General features: G+C 43.9%; 1 protein-coding gene and 1 long non-coding RNA gene across 7 annotated transcripts in view; one reads left to right on the top strand and one right to left on the bottom strand.

Moving 5' to 3' along the window:
* bnc2 (basonuclin zinc finger protein 2) overlaps nt 1–23,505 on the top strand; it is a 155,652-nt gene that overhangs the window by 91,421 nt on the left and 40,726 nt on the right. For all 4 annotated transcript variants that reach the window (XM_069530264.1, XM_069530267.1, XM_069530265.1 and 1 more), the window contains 2 exons: nt 19,603–19,705; nt 21,422–21,657. In XM_069530264.1, coding sequence (XP_069386365.1) covers nt 19,603–19,705; nt 21,422–21,657 — 339 coding nt within the window. The remainder of the gene's footprint in view (nt 1–19,602; nt 19,706–21,421; nt 21,658–23,505) is intronic.
* LOC138411165 (uncharacterized) overlaps nt 1,228–23,505 on the bottom strand; it is a 136,473-nt gene continuing 114,195 nt past the window's right edge. For 2 of the 3 annotated variants that reach the window (XR_011243814.1, XR_011243812.1), the window contains 2 exons: nt 4,888–4,955; nt 1,228–4,476 (listed from right to left, as the gene is read on the bottom strand). This is a non-coding gene — a long non-coding RNA (uncharacterized lncRNA). Of the gene's footprint in view, nt 4,477–4,887; nt 4,956–8,713; nt 8,875–23,505 lie in introns of those variants that run through there. The other variant, XR_011243813.1, reaches the window with a different exon arrangement.

Consider the following 23,505-nt stretch of genomic DNA (forward strand, 5'->3'; position numbering starts at 1 on the left):
GTAATTGGCCTTGCACACACTCTCCCTCGTTATTAGAGGCAGGCCAAGAGGCTGGCTTAACAATCGGTGTGGGGCGCACTGCGAGTGCTTCTCTTTTCCTCCGAGCGTCTATCTGGCAGTGAAAAAGCATAAGGAGGCATGTTAGGCTTCAGTGCCACGTTAGAAATGTCGCCCATGGCTCCGCTTTTACGCGCGTGTATGTATCCTCTGCTGCGCTGTAATTAGCATGTCTCTCATTTGGCCGCTCCTCTGTGGTCCTTTCCGATCAACTGTCTGATCTCTGCATAGATCTCTCTCTCTACACAGACACTCTCATCCCTCTGCTGTGGAAAAAGATCCAAGAGACATAGTTTGTCTTGAGAAAACATAGAAACTTGCATTGCATTATATAAAAATAGGTAAATGTAATATATAAAATGTTAAAAGGCCCTGAAGACGAAAAAACTATTGCGAGTAAAGGTGTAGTAAAGTGAAACAGAAAGCCTTGGTGAAATATGAAGGGGTCAGAGTGAGAGTGGAAGGGGCTCCCTGGTGGGGGCCTGGAAGGGGGGGGCATCTTGGGATGTGTCAGGTGCCTGAGCAGTGCTCTGCGCTGGGCAGTGTTGTTGTTACACCGAGGGCAGCGCTACAAGTCCGAAAGTATTGATTTCCCGCCTTGTCGAGAGGCAGAGAACTGTCATGTGGAGAGCACTGACCTTGGTACACACACTAAGACAACTATTCCCCCCGGCCCCCCATGGCACAGAGAGGAGAGACGAGAGGAGCAGATGCAAGACACAGCAGAGCAGCGCCGAGCAACAAACAACAGCGAGCAACAGTCCAGCGAGGGGGGGGCGGAGGTGGGAGAGGAGAGGTGAGCTTGAGAGGAATAAAGGGAAAAAAACAGAGAGAGAGAGACGGTAACAGGAAGCAAATGAGAGAGAGAGAGGGGAGCTAAAAGTCAAAGCCAGGGCCAGTTCCCCTGAGTTGTCAGTGGGCAGCCGAGTGTCTGGTTATCACGCTGTTTGAAATGACAATGGCTTGACTTGTATTTTCCTCCTGAGACCCAACTCAGATCTATAAGCCAGAGGGGTGGGGAGGGGGCTGGGGCTGCAGAGGAAAAGAGAAGGCTGGTCAGAAGACGAGACGATAGAAGAGGGAGAGGGAAGTAGGAAACAGTACAAGATAAAGCCTGACAAAAAAAAAAGTGAGGGGGGGGGGGTGAAAGGAGTAAGAGATTGACTCCTTCTGTCTCAGTATCACTGGTGCTGTTGCAGCCTTTGAGATCTACAGAGAGAGAAAGAGAGGAAGGAAGAGAAAAAGAGCGGCAGCAGCGACGGCAGCTCGAGTGAAATGTTTTTCATGTGGAAGCCCCGTCAGGATTTGACAACAAAAAGGGCTCCCTGTCACCTGCAGCTACACGGCGGGGCTCATCCCCAGTCACTGCCGAGCGCAGCGCAGATGGAGAGAGACACAGACAGAGAAAAGGCAGCCTACAAAGAGCTCTCCTCCCGGGTTAGATCAGGGTGACAGACACTTAAGAGACCCAGCTTTAGTCACACATCTCTTGCCTCAGATCAGGGTATTTTGCTAACAAGCTCTGCAGCAAGTTCCCTCTCTTGTACACTGAAGCTTATGAATAAAGGCCACTTTTTTCATCATGAAGAGTTCTGTGTAGAGTTGAGAGGGAATCTCTTCACAGAGCCAATTTTTGGGGGGAGAGGGGGCAATCTGAAAGAAGCACAGTCCTAATTGAATTAGCTGGCTTATTAGTGTTTGACATTGTAAGCCTGGCTATAAGTAAGGAAGTGGGGGACTTGGGAAGTGGATTTAAAGAACAGTGTTGGTTTTGGTTCTAATTTTACTCTCTCCTGACACACATTATTCCCCCGTAGCTGCAGTTAGGCCCAGATATGGTAATGCTAATAATATGTGTTCAAGGAGGGTTTAAGTGGCTTTCTCTCACCTCAATAGTTAGGCCTGGGAAATGCCGTTGTCTATAAAATCTGAATCTACAGCCTTGTAAACATTGTGGAGTATTTATTATTTATGGACACAAAGGTATTATTTAAAAATGATTTATAAATAGAAGAAAAGCTATAATTAGGCAAAAACAAAGATATTTTATTTCAATATGCAAACTTCTTTATCCCCACAATCCTCTTGTTTCAACATGTCTTAAAGATAGACGCCCATCGAACGCACCTTTGGCTACAATATTGTTTTGCAGCCTTGATGTAGATTTTTTTTTTGCCTCTGTGAGTTTGCCTTCATTTGGTCAAATGTAATTGCTAATTACGCTTGCTTTCATTATCTTAGTGCGTTAAATCCAAGGGCTTTACCGGTATTATCTTTACTCACCGAAAGAAAGAAAGAGCCTTTGATCAAGATTAACAACGTACACTCTCCTTCAGTTACACACGCACACACACTCACTTTCATGCATGCACATGCTGCACAAACTTAATGAATCTGTTTCATCTCTCTTCTTCACTTTCTCTGGGTGTGCTGTCGATATTCCCCTCCCCGTGCCCCGAGAACACAATTTCTAAAAGTACGACTCTATGTTTTTGGAGCAGTGTATTAAATAAAACAATGAAACCTCATTAATCAACTTTTCAGTCAAAACGTAGTCGGTTCTTGAGGCATTCACCATCCCACCTGGTCAGTAAAGTGTTAAAAGTCACTCAGGCAGTGGTTAACAACTTAAATCTTTTGCCTCTTGTTGATTGTCTGCTTCCTTTGGGAACACAAGAGGAACCTCGTGGCTCTTTACCACTTCACCACGAGAGCGACGGCTATTTAAAAACGCAGAAACACAAACATTGGTATTTATTGCACCTCCACCAAAATATATTTGGACAACTGGCAGCAAACAAATGAATAAATGTAAGCCCCGACAATTAGCCCTCACTCTCAGTGGATGCATAATGGATCTCGCTACACAAAACGATTACGAGCCACTTGAGATAATGACAGATTGTGCTAAAAGGAGCTACTTCACCCACTTAGTCAGCTCTCTTTGGGGGTATCACGCCGTTTGTATCCGTGGCGGAAAGGGACATGCCGGGGAGGACTGCGGGCCCCTCGGCCTCCACGGGTGCCAGAGGGCGTAATGCCAAGCGAATGCTACAACTGAAACATGATAAACATGGAGACAGGTGACCAGAGTGAAGAGGATGCTTTGCATTCAAGGCGAGTTTGAGATTAATGACATGTCGACAAAGAGCCTACATGTCATCCTTTAAATTGTAAATTTAAACTGGCTTCATGAAACGGGAGAAAAAAGATTACACATTTTGACTTGTGTAATTGCTTTATTTCTGTCTCTAGCCAAATACTGAGTACGTATACTACTGCAGTATGTAACACTGTAAAATTTCATGCCAGAATTTGGAGTTTGTACGTCATGTGCAAATAATAATTATAATGCAGGATGACAAAGAATATTAAACACCAGACCCTCTACTGAGAATGCAAAGAAGTATTTTAAAAATTGTATTTTAGTGTCATCGCTAATTTATGATTAAAAACAAAACTAAATCAGCAGATGTCCAGGGTGATTTTGCTTTGGTTACGAAACATACTGGTTGAGAGGATGAGCTTATTTAAAAAAAAAACAACTTTATGGTCAGCTATTCAAAAGCACCGCACTCTTTAAAATAGAAAGTGATGAAGTGAGAGGAATAATAATAAGAAGACGAGGAGATTTGTATGAAACATAAACACAACACGACTGCATTTCTTTTCATTTTCCATCCTTGTTTGTCTCTGTGTTTTTTGTGCCCTCGTCTTGTATCTATCCCATGTATTCCCCACTGCCCAGGACATACTGGAAATGCCTGGTTAAGTGCTGTTCTGACATTAGCTGAGTGTAGTCACAGCATTTGGCCTGGGGACAAATGCTAGAGAGGCCCTATAAATATGGATGCCACCCACCCCTCCTCTTTTCTGCCGCTCTCCCCCGGCTCCCTGATGAGTTTGCATGTGCTTGTGTGTGTTTGTGTCTGAGTGGCGCGCCGTTTGCTCTGTCACATCATGTCCCCACTGTTTGTTTACTCACTCTGACAGAGATACGCCGTTCGCTCTCGCCACCTACGCCTGCGAACCGAGTGCCAAAGAGCTCGCAAACGCTCCAGCTCGTCCTGTAAATAATGCATCCGCCAATGCCAGGCAGGTAGCTCGCGCCACGGCCCCAGATGTCAGAGCTATTTCATAGGCTGATGAATCTGTTAGCCTGCACGTCATTCTTAGCTTGCCCGTGTGTGTGTGTGTGTGTGCATGTGCGTGTGTGTGTGTGTGTGTGTGCGTGTGTGCGTACATTAGGGGGGTGTCATTGTCACCTGCTGTTTGATCACAGAGCATCACAACCAGAGAGCTCGCTGCTGCGTGCAATACGATGCCAAGCCCGTCTTTCCTGTGCGCCCACCTCTGCCCGTGGCGCTGTGGCGGCCCTGTGGGTGCCCCGTGGCTGCAGTGATGCCAGCACGTGCGGCGCTGCAGGGAGGGTCCCCGTGGGGAGGAAGTGGGCCATTAGTACAGTCCTTGCCTGAGCGTTTTACTCCACTTCAGCACACATCACAGAGGGCCGCCTCTCACTAACTAGTTAACATATGCTAATTATCCTGGCGACAGAGCCAGTCTCTCCCTGCTTATTTGCAGCTCCGGAGCAAAGCATGCTGGGAGGACATGGCCAGGGCCGCTGCTTCATTAAGTTTTATTTCAAGCACTCAAAATAAATATAGAATGTAGCAGCTCAAGCAGCCTGAAGAAATATTATGGGACAGGGGTGATTCTTGTACTTTAACAGTGAAAAGGAGGTCAGAGGTCAGTCTTATCTGAAAACTGGAATGTCTGGCAGACAACTCTCTGCTTTAACAGGCAACGAAAACAAATAAAGATCCTCACCTTCTCGATGGGGACGTTGTGCAGTCTCCTCTCCGACCCGCTTGCTCATCCTGCAACGTTTTCATTTTCTGGAAACAAGAGCAACCGCAGCCTTAATGAAACTTAATGATGATAGTCATAACACAACAATAATCCAGTGGTCTGGAAAACTAATCAATGCGTCTTCTCTCCTTCCCCTAATGACCTGTGAAAACAAAGCAATAAAAAGGCGGTGCGTGTTTATTTTGGCCAAAGCAACAGGCTGATAAGAGCGGCTGGTTGATTAGCGTCGAGCAAAGCCAAGGCGGCCACAAAGATCAGGACGCCGCACCGAGCTAACGCCACCACGCAAGGTGAAGGTGCGCTGCAGGAACTTTCCTCTCCGTGGAAATGTTGCTCGTTCATTCATTTAAATATATTTATTCGACCACGGTAGGCTTGTTATCTATGTGTTAAACAGTTTGATGTCCACACGCTGTAATGTTCCTGTTACTGTAACTTCAGTCAGTGCAGGTTGCTCATCCCAGTAGTGCAATGATGAACACATGTTGTTTCCCTTGTCTCCCGTGTGAAGTGGCTGACTGCTGGAGCTCTCGTTTTATCAGAGGCCTCCTGTCTGTGGCTCTCTGGTTGATTCCTCACAGACTTCGGCCCGTCACCACAAATCATTGGGGTGAGCTTTGGAACACAAACGTGGTACAAACGCTCTGTTCCTGAGATCCAGCTTTTTCCCTTTTTTCAGTCAGAAATACAAAACAAGAAAATCCTGGGTGATTTCAATCTTGTTTTCATTACAATCTGTTGGATATGTGTTGGTGACTGTCTTTGATTAGTGAAGTAAAGACAGGGACAAGAAGTAATAATAATGTTTTGCTTTCACAGTGTGGAGCATATTAAAAAAAAAGAGAAAAAAGAAAAAACAGTGTCACATAAACACACGCACGCACACTCAATGTTTTTTCTCAATGTTGATCGGCAGCTTTATCTCAACACATACTATATTTTATATTCTGCATCTTTCCACTTATACCAATGAAACTATTTACAACTGTGGAAATCATGCTACGTACATATGTTACACACACACACACACACACACACACACACACATAGAGGAAAACACTACTTCACATCGCCCTCCAGGGTCCAAACCAAAGACATGTCATGCATATGATATTAGGACCCACAGAATTTGTGAAATTCTCAGAATTAAAATGATTAAACAAGCTCTGTAATAAATGTATTTCTTATTCCCTGGTCGGATCATATGAATAGCTAAACACACAACACACTTCATATGACAACATGGGAGATCAGTGTCAGGTGGATTACATGGAATGATGGGGTGATGTGTCTTTTTTTTCCTGGTTGCCGGAGAGCCTGGTGTCCTGATTAAAAATTTCAGCTCCACTGCCTTTCTAATTAATTAGCGAGGCCACTCAGAGGAGCGCTGTGGACCAATTAGTCTCTAGCAAGCCGATGATGCCTATCGCTACAGCATCACAGTACAGCTGTCGCTCCCCGCTCCGAGGACGGCTGGGGATGGACCCTCAGGTGCTCGCACAGGTTCAAACAGCGGCGTGCGTGCATTAGATCATGTGTGCGTACACACAGCATAATAAGAACAGCAATGATAGCAGAAAAAAAGACAACGATGTGCAAAATGTGCACGTAGTGACACACTTAATGCAGCACCATAAAAATATTTCTCAGACTGACCTCATCTTTCATCAAATAAAAGTGATCATAAATTACAATATGCCTTTGAAGCTATGAGGAATAGATGTTTTAAATCTGGATTAAACAGAAACAGGCCATTGTAATGATGTTCAGTGTCTGAGGTTTTTGTTCTGAAGGAATTTGAATGGAACAGAGTGGAGGGAGAATGCCAGATAAACTAATAGATCAATTAAACCACAGATTTCACAACATTTTAATATATTTTAGATAATTAGATAATTTATCAATCAAAATGACCAAATATTTTCTGGTGACAGCTTCTGCCTCTCCTCTTTTTGGATTGAAAAAACAGACTATACATGTATATGATGATAATTCTGGATTGATTGAGAATAAATGATGTGTCAAATAAAATGACATCTCTTCTCAAAGGAAGAAAACATAAAGTTTAGACCAGTAGTTTAGTCTCTTAACCATGGTGAGTTTACATGACTGTGGTAATATGAGTTGACTTTTCCTATTTAAACATAAAGCGCTGCCTCCTGAAGAAGCTATACTTCCCTCCTCTAACAACAGCAGCTGAAATCAGATGGACCTGTTTCTGTTTCTTAGGTCTGATGGTGAATTCTTCCTGCACGCTGACCATAGGGCTGGGGGGTGCTGGGTGGTGAGGGGATGGGGGGGTGTCTGCATTTCTTTTGAGGGGTGGCAGAGTTTGCTGACTTTGTGAGAACGGACTAGTTATAAGACAGAGGAAGCTAATTTCCACTTCAAGGGGTCGTCTGAAACATGGCATCAGCAGCAGGATTCTCTGTTAGCGCTTGCACCCGCTCGCTGTACGCTCTCACACGTATGTGTGTGCGTGCTAATGTATGCAAGGGCATGTATACACACACACATACACACACAAAAACACACACTATCTGATCATCTCACATTCATAGATAGCCTTAATATCTCCCCATCGCCTCCTCTTCCACAGACTAATGTTTATTCGTACTTGAGGAAAATGCGCTGATACAGTTTTTATTCAAAACTGAAAAACAGCCAAAAGCTATAAAAAAAAAGGAACTTCAAAGCCCCCTGTGGTGGTGGGTACACATTAATGAACACATCACACATTTCACAAACACACACATAACGTCCCACAAATAATCTCTCTTACAAGCTTAATTATGAAGTGGACTTTGGATTGGCAAGTTTCAGCATAAAAAATGAAAGATGTGTGTCACAAACAGTCAACACCATGGTGGTTGATTAGTATGAGAAGAGACGGAACAAGGACTCAAGATAAACCCATGAAACAGGATGTCAAAGCAAAAGCATTTTGTTCCCATCTCGTTCATTAGATTAAACTAAGGCTAGTGGACACACACACACACACACACACACACACACACACACACACACACACACACACACACACACACACACACAGACAAAGAAGGTACACACTGAAAACAACACTGTTGGAAACAGTTGTAGTTATTAGATCGGCGTGTCTGACATTTTGTCGACATAAGTAATTAATTTAGCCTTTCTATTGGGAAAGTCCAAAGAGCCCAATTAACATGGCTAATATTGCTGCATCGTGTAAAAACATAATTTTTTAATACAGAGGGAATATTCAAATGACTCGCCTTCATTATTCAAATGTATAAGCAAAGTCATCACTGGGGAAAGAGACAAGATGGGATTCACACTCACAGGAACAAGAAAATGATAATCAATCTTTTATTTCTGCAAAGCAATCAAACACGCTCTGCCGTTTTCTTGGTTTTTCTTATTTGTGTCGTCTGAAATTTTAACGATTCAGACACTTGTACTCATTATTTTAGACATGAAATTTTAAAAGCAACATTTTTGGTTGATAATTCATCGACTATGTTCTGTGTCGCACTGATTGATTTCATTTATAATCAAGTAATAGCATATTTGGTCACCTTGGCCGAAAAGCAGTTTGACATTTGTTTGAAATTACGGAGTCGGACAAGGGTCTGGAGAAAGAGAAATTTTGACTTTTACAGTTGGTCCAGTGCACACGATCAGACAGGAAGCCGTTGCCAAACCCCACGGCTTTGTAAGCAACAAGCTGCAGCAATGAAATCAGACAAATAACGGTCTTAATTTCGATAGTGAAAATTTAAAGGTCAGAGGCAGGAGCGAGGGACATTTTACAGTTTATTTGAATCTTGTTTTTATAGATCGCTATTGTGGCTCTGTGTTTTCTATTTTCACGGCTCGTTCGGGTATTTGTTTTCCAGTGAACTCGGAGGGCCCCACTACTGCAAGGCCCGGGCTCTTGGCTTCACTCTCCCACTCGTATAGCTGTAACAAAGTCAATATTACAAAGAGGTAACACATGTCGAGGTATGCTTCAGGCCTACCCTGGTGCTGTGATCCTGGAGTGGGACACACACACACACACACACACACACACACACACACACACAAATGCATGCACACACACACACACACACACACACACACACACACACACACACACACACACACACACACACACACATGCAGAGTAAAAAAATGCATGCCTTCAATGGTAGGCTGCCTACCTCCGTGAAGAAAAATGGATTGCACTTTTTTTCATCTCTTTTCAAATTTGTTCACTGGTTTAAGCTGGTACTCTGGTTCTGGTTCACACATGTGTAATTGTTCATGTATGTGTGTGTGAGGAGAAAAGACCGTGTAAGTTTCTCTTGCTGCATAGTATGTGTGAGACCACAAAGTACTTGTTGGTGTCTATGCGTTCACATAAATTTTGATCGCATGTGTGTGTGTGTGTGTGTGTGTAAGGGCCAGTTTGTTTTGTTTTTCCCTTACTTCAGCACATCTGAGAGAGCTTTTCTGGAACTCCTGAGCCCTGTCCAAACAAAGATGGCCGAATGTGAGGGATGGAGGGGAGGTGGATCAGGGCGTGCATGCATGTGTGTGTGTGTGTGTGTGTGTGTGTGTGTGGGTCTATGCGTGTGTGTTTGTGATTTTTCAAGTAAGCTGGGACCAGAAGGGCCTTGCGAAAAAACCAAGAGGAGGGAGAGAAAACCGAGCCCCTGAGAAAGGCAGCTGGAAACACGGAGACTTGCGGTCTCCCCACCCGTCACCCCCCACCTCTCTCTCTCTCTCTCTCTCCGTGGTCCAGCTGCACTCAGATGTGTCTGCCTCGCCCCCTCTCCACCTCCCACCTCCCCTCACCCCAGCTCAATGCCACTGCCAAGGAGAGAGAGAGAAAGAGGGAGAGTGAGAAAGAGTGTTGCAGCTGGTAATACTTACTGGCCATTTTACCGCGGTAAAGGCATGAGATTCATTAGCCCAGGGCCCGCGTGTTTTGTGCCGAGTACCGGCCGTGTTATTGTTAGGATGTGGTAAAATTATAGATATGGAGGGGTGGGTGGGGGGTTTAGGGGTGTAGGAATCTAAGTGGAAGGGGATGGAGTGGGGGGAGAGGGAGGAAGAAGAGGAAACATGCCACTCATTAACTCCTCTGCCACAGTCTTGTTTCTCATGATTGGGTGGCAATAAAAAAAGTCTGTCACAATTTGTCAAAGTTAATGACTCAATGGCACAGCAGCACTCAAGGGCTGGAAGACACGCTAACATATGTCGAACCAGTCAATAGCTTTATAATTGCAGAAATAAGGATTCCAGCTTTAGCCAAATGAAGCGGACTTGCGGGGTCCTGGGAGGAATTCACAATTTGGTCAGGTCGATTGCAGAATGGCAATCACCAGCGCCTGGCTTTGCTTTCCACATGCAATTGTAAGACTCTTTCTTTTTGCGTCTCTCCCCCCCTCCGCTCCCTCCTGTATGAGCTGTGTCTGTGTCGTCTTTGTAACCTGTGACTCACGATCTGTGTCTAGCCTCCACTTCAGCCCCTCTATCTGTGAACTTTGTAAAGACTGATAAAGACTCAGATGGACTTTCCTTTGGTCTGCCGTCTCCCACACACAAATACACACACACTGTTGCGGCTCATTGTGTTGCTTTGGGAGTGACACACTTGTCATTGCAGTAACATAGCCATTGGTTAAATACTCTCTGTCTCTCCCACCCCTCTTTATCTGAATCTTGTGTCCTATTTCTCGGTGTCATTTGCTGACTGAGTCTGTAAACACTAATGGAAGATGTTGCTTTTTCTCGGAGAGTTTTGTCAAAAGTGCGACCTACGAAACTGAATCAGGAGCCGTCTTCTCACTATGCTGGCTGAGGTAAATGATTGCACAAACCTGTAAACAACAATGTGTGCATTGATTTTTCTTGCTCTGCTACATTTTCTAAGATTTCATAGTCACAAGAATTAAGTCAAAAGCACGTGGTTGGTTGCAAATAATTTCAAAAGTAGAGTTATTCCTGATTCAGCAAAGCTCATGCTTAGTTTTGTATTTCCACAGCTGTTGGGTGTGCAGGCCCAGGTGTTTACAAGTAAACCGCCATGCTGACACACTGTTTGAACAAAACTCAGAGGAAAGAAACAAATATTATTGCCCAGTCGTGTGTCTTGAAAACCAGCCAATCTGTCTACAGTAGTGTTCGGTTCAGTTGAAAAAACACATATCCATGATTTGAAGATTGCTTGCACACAATTAGTGCAGGCGTTTTTACATTAAAAATGGTCAAAGAAAATAAAGAGCTATTGGCAAGATTAGATCTAGGAGCTCTTCCAGGATTTCTCTGGCTGGGAGTTAGTTTAAGTAGGGGAATTCACTGTGTGAAATTGTGTATCAGTGTGTGTGTGTGTGTGTGCATGTGTTTGCATGACAGGGGATGTGGGAGTGTGTGTGTGTGTGGGTGCTTGTGTGTGTGTGTGTGTGTGTGTGTGTGTGTGTGTGTGTAGTTCAGGAGGTAGAGTCCCACCCTGCAGACTAGTGTGATGACTAAATGTCAATTTGGTGTAGTCTCAGCAGTGCTGGCCTCCTGTCATCAAGTTTCAGTGAGTGTGTGTGTGTTGTCGCCCACGCCAACCAGTGATCGTCATGGAGATGTCCCCTCACTGAGAGGGGTCAGCAATAATGTCTGGGCTCTGACTAATACTTTCTGTTTGTGTTAGTGTGCAGATGTGAGGGAATTGAGGATCAGACAATATTGGTCATCTTCTCTCCCTTCTCTATTTCCCACTGACTCGACCCTCCTGCACCCCTCCTTTCGATCCTCTCTCTCCCCCCTCCATTCCTGCTTTCTCTCCCTCCTTAACATGTGTTTGGTCGCACTGTGTGGTCATGTCACTCCCCATAGATCTCCAGACAGAAAGCCAGTGTGTTGTTGCAGTACGGGCCGCCACTGTGACATTTGCATTCGCCGGGGCCGTTCACTGGGCCAGCGAGTGCAGGTGTCAAATCTGACAGGGAGGTGTCCTTATCTGGCGTGGGTCGCTCCCTCTGATAGGCTGAAGGTCGGCGTATATCTCGTATATATGTTGATGACAATGACCTCTTTTATTTCTTCTCTTTCCTGCTCATGCAATGACCAGAGATAAAGAAATGCATCTCTGAACAAAAGGGAGTCTGGAGACTTGTGGTGTGACATTAAGGAAAACAACAGATGATAATAATAATAATAAAACAGTAGCTGTTTCCAGTGTCTCATGTAAAAGGATTTATTGTTATTTGTTTCTGGAATTTTGGGTGGCCAAAAAAGTCAGTTCAGTATGTCACGTCATCATCATGTGCTGGGCCTTTATTTATTGATTGATTAATTGATTGATTTAGCAACTATAAAATTCAAGTTTGACTGATAAGAATTTTTTAGGTAGATTTTTTAAAAATCAGTTAAAAAAGATTTGCAGATGGTAAATAATAAAAAATAAACAAAAATTGTTGAAAAAGATCCCTCGGACTTAGTTTGTGATGGATAAAAAGAAAAAGAGATCCTCAAATTTAAGAACTATGGCCGATACAAAGAGGACATTATATGGTCAAACTAGAATGACACTGTGAGAGCTCGAACCAGTCCTCTTATGAAACCACATTTAAATTAAGGATTAAGGATTAAGGATTTTGATGCGGAACAAATTGCAAACACTCGCCCTCTCACAATGTTAAAAGAAAATGAGGTCAATATAAACTTTTCAGTGGTGCGACCAATGTGCTCTGGTATTCTGTACTGTACTTTGTTATTTACTGGCTGACATGTACATTCAATATTGGATAAATCAGTTGAGCTGATATTGTAACACCAACACATTATTTGAGTTTATCATGTGCAATTCATACAAACTTGTGCCAAAGTTGCATCATACAGGACAAAATGTTGGAGATCCAACCTGACACCTATTGCACAGCATTTTCTCCCCTTATCAACTTCTCTCTGCCTCCTCCACCTTTGCTGCAACATCTCTTCCCCACCTCTCTGATACACCAGCTTGCCCGACCCCCACCCCCCACTTCTGCTCCCTTGCCATCTCACTTCTCTACCTTTTTTCCCCGCCAACTTTCCCTTCATTCTCTCTCTCTCTCCATCCCTCCCTGCCTCCCCCAGCACCCTACTTTGAACCTGGCCTTGTGTCTGTGGACCCAGGGGTCTGTCACTGGGCAGACGGTTTGATCTCTGGCTGGGGAAATGCTTTGAGGAGAACTGAGAGGGGCCAGGGGCCTGGACCAGGAGCCTCTGCGTGGACCTGCTGTCTACACAAAAAGATGGGAGAAACTGCTGCTCCCTTGATGCCTCGCTATTTGAACTGACAGTGCAGTCCAGTGTTAACGGTGTGGTACAGCTCTCCCTCTATGGCTGCACTGACTGAGAGATCACAGGGCTGTGTAGCTGGACCAGTATTGTGATATTACGCTCCCCGCTCCCTCTCTGTTGTTTCACAATATCAAAGCCAGCTGGGTCCTTTATCTGACCACTCCATAAACAAGCACGACTGTCCTGAAGTACACGCAGGGCTATTTATCATGCGAGTGAGTCAGACCCAAAGTTTCATCATCGATCTGATTTGAAATTTTTTTGGGTGGTGCTCATGCATGATGGGGAGATTTACTTTCTGTGTGTGTCAGAACCACACAGACGGACCAGGAATGTTGGAAGCAGAGGTTTTACTCTGTTGTGTGCGGGTTTGATTCTGGAGGTTAGTGTGCGTGTGTGTGTGTTTGTGTGTGAAGAAGTGCAGAGTGTGAGTCACGTCTGACAGCAGACAAACTTCTGGACAAAGTTGAAATCATCTGTAATGACAACTGATCACAGACATCACCACTCAAAATCATAAAAATTCACATTTATGATCCTGATTAGTGATTCTCATCAATGAAGACTGCAGTGTAATGTCATGACGAGCAGGGAGCAGCACCGAGTTCTACAAAAGTTTTCACCAAAGGTTGAAGAGAGGATCCGATGTGACAGATGGCATCAAAAAAAGAAGATCTGAGATGTGTTTCTCAACATTTATCTGATCAAATTTGAACCAGGCTCTGTATTTTCTCCACTACATCTGTCACTTCTACATTTGCAGACTTGACCAATTTATGACCTCTTCAGTCTTTGGGTCAGGAATACCTTAACGCTGCTACATCAAAGCAGGTGAAAGCAAAGTGCAGCAAGACTGCGAGCCAGTGCCAAACAGCTGAAACCTATGTTACAGTTTTTCACAATGTGCTCACAGAGTGCTGATGGTCAGATCAACTTTACCGTTCACTCGTCTTATTGAATGTTTATTTAACTTGCTGAATTCATTTCCAAGGTTCATTGTCAAATCTGGCTCTTTTCAAATTCAAACTAAGTAGTTTACATTACGTTCCTAACACGCCTTTAAAGACGGCTAAAACCAAACTCTGTAATAGCTTCTCGTATACATTTCGTCAGATTTTAGATACATTCACTGATTGACAATAACTGTTAAAACCTGTCAAGTCGCACTGAGCATTAATCGAGGGTGCGTGCAAACAACAGAGATGGCTGCTTCCATTTGTTTGACTTGGAAGAAAGGAGGAGAAAAAAAAAAGAAAGGAAGAAAAGAGAGGGGTCCCAGGTCTCCACATGAATACATGAAAACACATGCTTCTCTTCTCCTTCTGTAATCCACCAGGGACTCACGCCCCATTTGGTTCCCATTAGCATAGCTATGGTCGCTCTGCCCCGTGTCAAAGCCCAGACGCACAGCTGCACAAAGGACAGGGACCTCTGGCTCTGTGACTGCCAGCCGCTCGGCTCAAAAACCAGAACTGACATGCGGGACGGGCTTTTACACTGTGGGGATTTCAGGGGGAAGACGCTCGGCTTTTTCTGTTGACTACGGTTTTCCCCCTGCATAGAGTTTTTCAGCTGAAGTCAGCGCACAAGTGATTAATCGTTGTTTATTTTGTACCACTTTGTGAGGCAAGAAAGCTCTGTTTCAAGTCAAATGTATAATGTATAAAATCAAACAAGCAAAAATTAGCCTTGGCACAAGGTATTCGCTCCCCTGTATTTTCATGGCGTGCTGTGTCTGACTACAAAGCCTTTCTTTATTCGGCATGTTTTATTTGTCACCTGTTTCCAATATGGACATCGTGAAGTCCTGATCTATCAGACAGAGCCCCGGCCTGCTTTATGACACGCAAAGCTGCTGTGCCTCTTTTCCTACACACGTTGGCTGCACATTTCTGGCAGGAAATTGACAGCATTTCAGCAGCTAACTCATGGATGAGATAATATCTTGTGGGTGGAAGAGAGGACAAGATGCTCCCAGTGTTTTACAGTGACCCTAAGCAGAGACAAATTTAAATCCGAAGCCGCTGCTGCAAAGACGAGGCGCACATATGCACACAGATGCGCGCGGACACACAGGGTTTTCATTTAAGTCTCGGCTTTTGCTTAACTCACCAAACAAGAAATGTGGTCTGTGGCTGTGTGTCGAACATGGTAAAGGTTTCAATTAAAGTAGGAGGAACAATACCCAGCCTGCATCCAGCAGCTGTCTGAGTTGGCTTTCCATTGTAAGCTGTCTAGAGAGGATACAGAGGCTGGAAGGGACAAGGCAACTGATGTTTTAGCGGTGTTTTCTGTGGCATATAGTTACAATGTCAACTGTTCAAAAAAAAAAGACAGAGTAGCAATTCAGTTGTACAGGATATTAGTTTAGGATCACTGCCGTTCTATGGTTTCATGGGACATAAAAAGGCCAATTCAGTGTCTTGGTTGACCTCTATCTGTGCCTTTTGGTTTAGGGTTGGCCTGCCTTGCACGTAACGGCCATGTAGCCCGTCTCCTCCACTCAATCTGTTTGAAATCCTCTTGGAACTCACTATGAGAGTCCAGACTGAAGCCATCTTGTTTTGCAGTTCCTCTCTCATGCAGTTCTTCAGTCCATCTGTCCCACTAACGGCCTTTTAATTGAGAGTCCTCCCCAGTCTGATGCTGGCCATTGCTGACTGTCAGTGTTTATACAATTGGGCTGGGACAGGGACTGCGAGCCAAGCAAAACATCTATGAAACATCAAGCCTCGAGCTAAACAAAACCCAGCACCGAAACACACACATACACACACACACTTGATCCAGATAAGGGATGAAAATGATGCTTTCTGAACGCAGCTATAGGTTAAGTTGTTGACCATAGAGGCAACACAGAAGTAAAAGAGTGACTGGGTCTAATTGCTACACCATTGGGGGGTTTTTCCTGCTCACTCAAAGCTTTCACTTTCTAGCTACTCATTTTTCTGGTAATTTACTCTAACACACACACACACATACTTGCTCATGCACCCCCCTCTGTCCTTTTCCTCACCATCGTCCTCTTTAGTTGCGAGCCAAAGAGGAAACCCTGGCGAGACGCTAGCACAGTGACTAATGCTGTGTATCTGGCCAGGCCACAGATAACATAGCCTACTCCCCCGGCCTGCTGTGACAAATATGTACGAGTGTGTTGTAGTGGGATCCAGGCTTGTCCCTGACCCGGCTCAGCTCAGACGCAGGTTAAACCAGGGCCAAATGCAACCCAGATCCACGCTGGCCAGAGGAACAGAGTTTTGATTACGAGGGAATCAGGAGTACAAGTCTTTGTGATTTGGTCTGCCTTGTTTCCACTGACGAGCCACACATGAACTCACAGCCTTGATGATCTTGTTTGTGACGGCCATCTTTGACACATACTTCTGCTCCCTCTCTAAAAAACTCCATAAGTCTGTAATCTTTCATCTTATTGCGTATGATCCATTTTGATGCTGTCACATCTCAAACATCTCTCCTGTTACCTTTTGCTAACACGCTCCTGACTGAGCGTTGAACAATGAACAAATTAATCCAGAGAAATAACAGGCACAGTCCATCCCCTCCCTTCCCCTTTTCCTCCCATCAGTGCCTCCTCAGTTGAAGGGGCTTGCTGCTTTAATGCTTCTTAATGCTGCTGTCTGCTTAATGGGCCAGATATGAGAGGTGCTTCTAGCTGGCGTAATAAGTCAGTGATTAGAGGGCGCCTTGTCACAGCGGCAGCCCCGCAGACAGTGGCACACTTTAATTGCCGTATTAGACACCCCTTAACTATCTTGTCAGCTGTCAGACCCCAGCTCGTAAACAGCAGAGGTGCATTTGATATTTCCATTTGTTTATTTCCGTCTGCTGCTCTTAGCGCTGCCGCACAGAGGTAATTAGAGAAAGGGGTTGTGTTCTGTGACATGACTGTGCTAAATCCGGATTCTCTCAATTAGTGTTTGCAAAAAATCTTTATGCATAAAGAGTTACATAAAAAGGAAACAATCTCTGTGGCAAAAATAATTTAAAAAATCTGACAAGGAATTCACTTAAAAATGTACTTTAAGGTGGAGTGACACACAAAGGAAAGGACAAAAGTGTGCAACGTGATTAGTGAAGCGACTAATGATAGATCTGACCAGTAAGATAAAGAAAAAGAAAAGAAAGAAAGACGAAGAAAAGCTTAAAAAAATGATTTCACGAACAGGGAAGTTGCTTCAAAAACTAAATATAAATGTTCTTTGACTTATTTCTGCTGAAGTTACCTCAGGTCAGCGGAGCAGACAAAAGAGTTCATCCCGTATCTGAAAGGTCACAGGTTTCCCAGTCTGAGAGTTCACATCTGCTGCGTAAGTGTCCTCGAGCGAAGGAAAACTGAAGCCACCAATTGCACATATTTCTCTGGATAAGAACAGCTCAGAGCATAACGTGCGCAGGCTCCGGCTGACACACGGCGTCTAATCCTCACGCACCGCGAGGATTGCCGAGCCCGCACCTGGAGAGCTTAGAAACGGTGTAAAGTCGAATAATCTCCCTCTCCTGTCTCGTTCGGTGTCAAACAGAGAGGTGACACGGTTAGAAGTGGTGTAATTTTGCATTTAATCTTGGATTAGCTCGTGTTCACTTTGACACCTCCAGTTACTAATCTGGTTTAAAACACCTTAGGGCGAAGGGGGGGGGGGGGGGGGGGGGGGGGGGGGTGTTCTCATAGACGTTATGGTTTTTCAGTAGATTATGAGTGAGCTGACTTTTATATCCTGAATTACAGGATATCGGAATCATCCACAGGCTCAGTGATGTTGTCTTCTGCTGTTAGACACCACAATGAACTAATGGTGGTGGGTTCGGTGTGTCGTGCCTCACGCTGTGTGAAGTGAACACTGATGTGTGCTGCCGATCCTTTTCTATCTGGAGATGCTGACTGACAGTTTCTAGTGTTGTGAAATGTAGGTTATTGGTGCAGACATGGACTCCAACCTACGACCCCTTGTGTCCGTGTCACACTATTGTGGGAATAACAGCGAGACAGTAAGGGATAGCATATTAAGTGCAGATTGTAAATACATAAAGTTTCAGGCTCTGATAACTGTGAGGACACTTTGTCACTTCTTCTTGTCTGTGACCAACACCTACCGATAGTGCCACAAGTTTCCCCGCATATACTATAAATCAAAAGAAATGGCAGCTTCTCACAGCAGTCACCTATTACACTACACCTAATTTCCTCCTGCGCACATTCCTGAGATGTTTTCCTCTGTAATTTCACAGATTTTTTTTTCTCTCTTTGAAGCCTTAAGAATGAACACTTAGGAAAATATAAACTGTCATTCCACACTGACTCAACACCCTATGTGCCAAATGTGAAACATATCATGTTAAATGTCAACTTATTAACTCTTTTTAAATAAGTATAATTAAGATTACATGTTTGTTTAGGAAATAAAAAGTTAAGTTGTTTTTCTTTTTTCAATATTTTTTTCCACGAGTGATGTCTGTAGCACCCGTCCGTCTCCAACTGCAGTTGCAAAAGTGTTACTATATCTTTATTCATCGATTCATCTTAATAATGTAAAAATGTACGATAAAGAAAGGGTTACCAATGCTTATTAAGATTCATGTTTCTAATATCTTGTTCCCTTTTCACTCCTCTTACTCTGACTCCTTGTTTCTCTGTGTCTGTGTGAAATTTACAGCTTGCAGCTGCCGCGCTCATTTGGGTGTCAGAGCATTATTCATTTGCGTGGGTGTATCATACATTTTATCCACAATGTACAATCTCTTTACCGTTTGACGAACGTGAAAACACCTCTACCTGAAGTGTTTGACAGCCGGCTTTACGGAGCGCGTAAGCCACAGCAGACGATGCTGCACCGCGCCGCACCGAGTTGCCCTCGTCAAGTCTGGACACTTAACCTCTCACAGCTAAAAGCTTTCCGAGGTCAGACTAAGTGCAGCTCCAGTGTTGAGTAATGGAGCCTCAGTCAAAACAAGTTACATTTCTATGTTTTCAGGAAGGAAAGTCCTTTGTCGGTTCACATGAACTCTGGGAAGTTACAGTATGGAGCGGCAGATTCACACACTGGGATGAAATAGTGGTTGGGAAATTTGTGGGCTGAGAGTTATTCTTTCTGGCACTGGCTGTAGCTGCGGCTGTTCTGTGTAAGAATATTGTCACATTTTTTAAGGAGCAGTTACAGCAAAATACTTTGAGCTGCTCTTCTGCAATATTCTCCATAAAAAATGAATTAGTCTGACGGCCTCTTCTTTTGTTTAACACTCCTAAACTCTCAGCTGTTGCTTTCTCTTGTCTAAGACTCATCATCTGTCCTTCGATCCTGAGCTTTGACTGACGATGAGTTCTCTCTCTGCTCTGTGTCTCTACAGGCCATTCGCTGCACACTGGTGAACTGCACATGCGAGTGTTTCCAGCCGGGCAAGATTCACTTACGAACATGTGACCAGTGCAAACATGGCTGGGTAGCTCACGGTAAGCAAATGTTTTACTGACAAATATGGTTTTAATACTTGTGAACTCTGTTCCATATGAAACTGCTGCTTCTTGCTGTGGTCCACATCTCTCAAAATTGCAATATGTTTAGAACTATCTTTATTTACTACAGAATACAGTTTCTGAAATCCAAAACACCAGAAGAAACTTTGCTATTTTTGTTTGCTTCTGTGTTTTTCTGCTGATTTCAAAGGCTGGTTTTTGCACCTCAGATCAAAAACAAATCATAACCACACGACTGAGACTAAGCGAGGGACCACACCTCATGAGTTTTTCACACGGGTATAAGAAAAATGGAGAGGAGGCAGGAAAGTACAAAGAGAAGGAGGAGGGGAAAAAATGATAAAAGAAAACACCTGTTTGGCTTGAGTCCGCACAAGAGCGGGCCACGGGCCCTTCAGCGGATCGCACAGGACCCCATTGACTACTTTTTAATCTCTCCCTCTGAACTGTCAGGCGCCCATCTCTTCTCTCCCCCACTTTTCATTTCATGTCGGCATTGGCAGGGACTCTGACAAGTAGTTCTTCATTTTTTATTATGTTCGTGTCTGGCTGCGCTGCGTTGTCAGGCAAAGACCTCGTCAGCAGGAAAGAGCCGTCCCAGCATCAGAGAGAGAGAGAGAGAGAGACCCAACCAGGTGTCACCCAGACAGGCAGGGGGAGAGTAGGTGGGGGTATGAGGTAAGGGAAGAGAGAAGGATTGAAAGGGAGAGGAAGTGAGAGAAAGGACCAGGTGTCGCCCAGACAGCCAGAAGAGGAGGAAGAGGTGACTGAGGCTGCGTTAGAGGGGGCAATAACTCATGCTATCCTTTGCTCACTATTAAGCTTTATGAGCAGCCAGCGTTTGGCTGTTTTTGCCCCGAGTCTCCCCCCCCCCCCCCGGCAACACACAGGTTGCTGGAGAATGTTCCAGATCCAGAGAGATAACACTCAGGCAGGAAAAAATGACTTCCATATTTCATTTACAGTATGTTTCCTGGGTTAAAAATAATTGTTAAGTTAAAGTTAATATTCTTCTTAAAACTCACCAATGAATATAAATCAAAGATAAGAGAACATATTCCAGTCAAAGGTCAGTTTTTATATGGTATAGTTAAAATAATGACTAGTGCATCAGGAATCTACACAGGATTTATAAGTATTTTGCTAGAAGTTGTTATAAAATGCATGATAAAGCAAGTGTAGATAACTGCACTGCAGGAAATATGAATATCATGAAAGCCACAACCTGAAAAAGAAATGAGACTCTTGCCTTCTTGGTGCATAAGACCTGATTACTGGATACATCTAAATGTGATGTGAGGTATTGCAATAAGAAATGCAGGTCTGCTTAGACAGAGAAAGAATTAAAGTTCGAGACGGAAGAGAGTGTAACGCAGGTCGAGTGCAGGTCAGGTGGAGAAGGAGACAGAGGAGGAAAATAAAAAACGGAGATGCAAGAGCAGCGTAAATGTGAAAGAGCAAGAGATTAGATTAAATAGAAAGAATGGCAGATAATTACATTAATGCCACTGCATTTATCTGATAGATACAGTATGTTATTATCAGCTAGTGCTGACTGTGCAGGAGCCTCCTGAGGAACATTTGAGATGAGAGAGACAGAAACTTGATAGTCATTAACCGTTCCTCTCTCTCCCTCCCTCTCTCGTCTGTTTTCTTGTCTTTCTTCCCTTTGTCACCTTATCGTTTACGCAGCTCTGGACAAGCTCAGCACCCAGCACCTCTACCACCCGACCCAGGTGGAGATCGTTCAGTCCAATGTGGTGTTCGACATCAGTAGCCTGATGCTGTACGGCACCCAGGCCGTACCCGTCAGACTCAAGATCCTCCTCGACCGCCTCTTCTCCGTGCTCAAGCAGGAGGAGGTGCTGCACATCCTGCACGGCCTGGGCTGGACCCTCCGAGACTACGTCAGGGGCTACATACTGCAGGTCAGCAACCAACACGCATTCTAACGCCACGAACACATGTAAAGCATCATGTGGGTTTAGTGTAAATGTCAAGACCATATATTAACACTACTTCCTCCCTGCTTACATACAAACGCCTCCCGGCACATGCTTCTGTATGTGTCTGCAATCTTCCCGATCACTACCTTTACTTTCTCACAGAGAGTATCTACTCATTTCTTTGGCTCTGCAGTTATTTTGAGAGGTATTGATCACAACAGTGACAATCTAGGCCACTTCAGTCCCATTGCTCATCCATTTTCCTCTAATTTTCCCTGCTGTTACTTCTACTTCAGTCTGCCCCCTTTTCCTGCCCTGTCAACACTATGCCCCTCTGCTGGAAAAAGGAAAAGAATTAAAAAAAAAAAAAAATAGGGGGGAGAAAAATGTCACGCCAGCAAACTATAAAACCACCGTGGAGCGTTTCCTCTCTCCATCCCTCCCTCCCTTATAATTGCAGTCAGACACATTTCTCAATCAAAGGTGCGGAGGTTTTGGTGTTGAAACCCAAACCAAAGTGTTCCTGTATGAATTAGTTAAGCACGAGTGAACATGTGCATGTGGTTAACTCGGTGTGTGTGTGTGTAGTGTGTGTGTGTAGTGTGTGTGTTTGGCGTGCACATGTGCTTATCTGTATGCATGTATGGTTTGGTGTTCCAAGAGTGTAAGTGGAACATCATGGTGAGGAGAGGGTGGTTTGTATGTGGAAACAGCTTCTGTGAGTAAAGCGCTCACAGATTCAGTCGCCTTCTGGTAAAGAATGAACACACACACACAAATCAATAATAACCTTACAGTTATATACATCTCCATATGGTGTTTTTGTATTTGTGTGTATTTTACAAACTAGGAGGAAAATATATATCTATAAATGTAAATCTGGAAAATGAAGTAATAATATAATAAAAGAACTGCAGAGAGACTTTATTTGTAATCGAGCAGTATAAACATAAATATGTTTGCATTCTTTCATTAAAAATATTTAGAATTTTTCTTTTTAAGACAAAATAAATACAATTCAAACAGATTATTTTCATTATTGAATTAGATCGAAAAACTGATTTCTCTGTTTTGCATTTGTCACAAAATCTAATAATTTTTTTGTTTAACAAATTTCAAATAAATATTAAAACCTGGTCCTCGGTTGCCTGGAGTTTAAATCTCCAAATACTTTTCAGCTTGGTTAATCAAGGTGAAATAAAACAAAATATATTTACTTTAAAATAATCTGAAACGTAGAAAATCTTGACATTTGAAAAGCTGAATATTTTGGGTTTTTTGCTTCATACAACAAAGTCAATATGTGATGAATAATCAAAATTGTTAAAGATGAATTTTTCTGTCATTGATTAGCTTATTCAGCTTTTACAAAATACATCTAATCCCAGTATATTCCCCAAGAAACCTAACATAACGCTCTAAATTTGCAGTGTGAGAAAGCCTCGTATTAAGTAACCCTCGGAGGGCTGAGGTTCCCATCGTCGTAGCCTCTGTGTTTTTATCAGCTGGTTCTAATAGTCAGCTGTTGGGAACACCGTTGCTCAACCGCTCAGCCTCATGTCACGCTACTGGCTAAATCCTCCAGATCTTCTCAGAAGGGCTTCAAAGGGGCCGCGGCCGCGGAGAAGCAGCCAATCACTTAAGGACAGTAAGTAGTCATTGTATGGCCCTATTAGCCTGTAAGTAACTATGAAATTCAATCATCTTCGCCGAGCCTCCGGGCAACACTTTGTGCCGGGGTGTGTTCCACCGCCACTACGCTGCGCTGCGCTAAATGAGAGATAAAATGAGCAGAACGCAGTTGAAAATGATAGATGATACGTTATCATT

Source organism: Paralichthys olivaceus, chromosome 8 (assembly GCF_024713975.1).
Source record: "Paralichthys olivaceus isolate ysfri-2021 chromosome 8, ASM2471397v2, whole genome shotgun sequence".
Lineage (NCBI taxonomy): Eukaryota > Metazoa > Chordata > Actinopteri > Pleuronectiformes > Paralichthyidae > Paralichthys > Paralichthys olivaceus.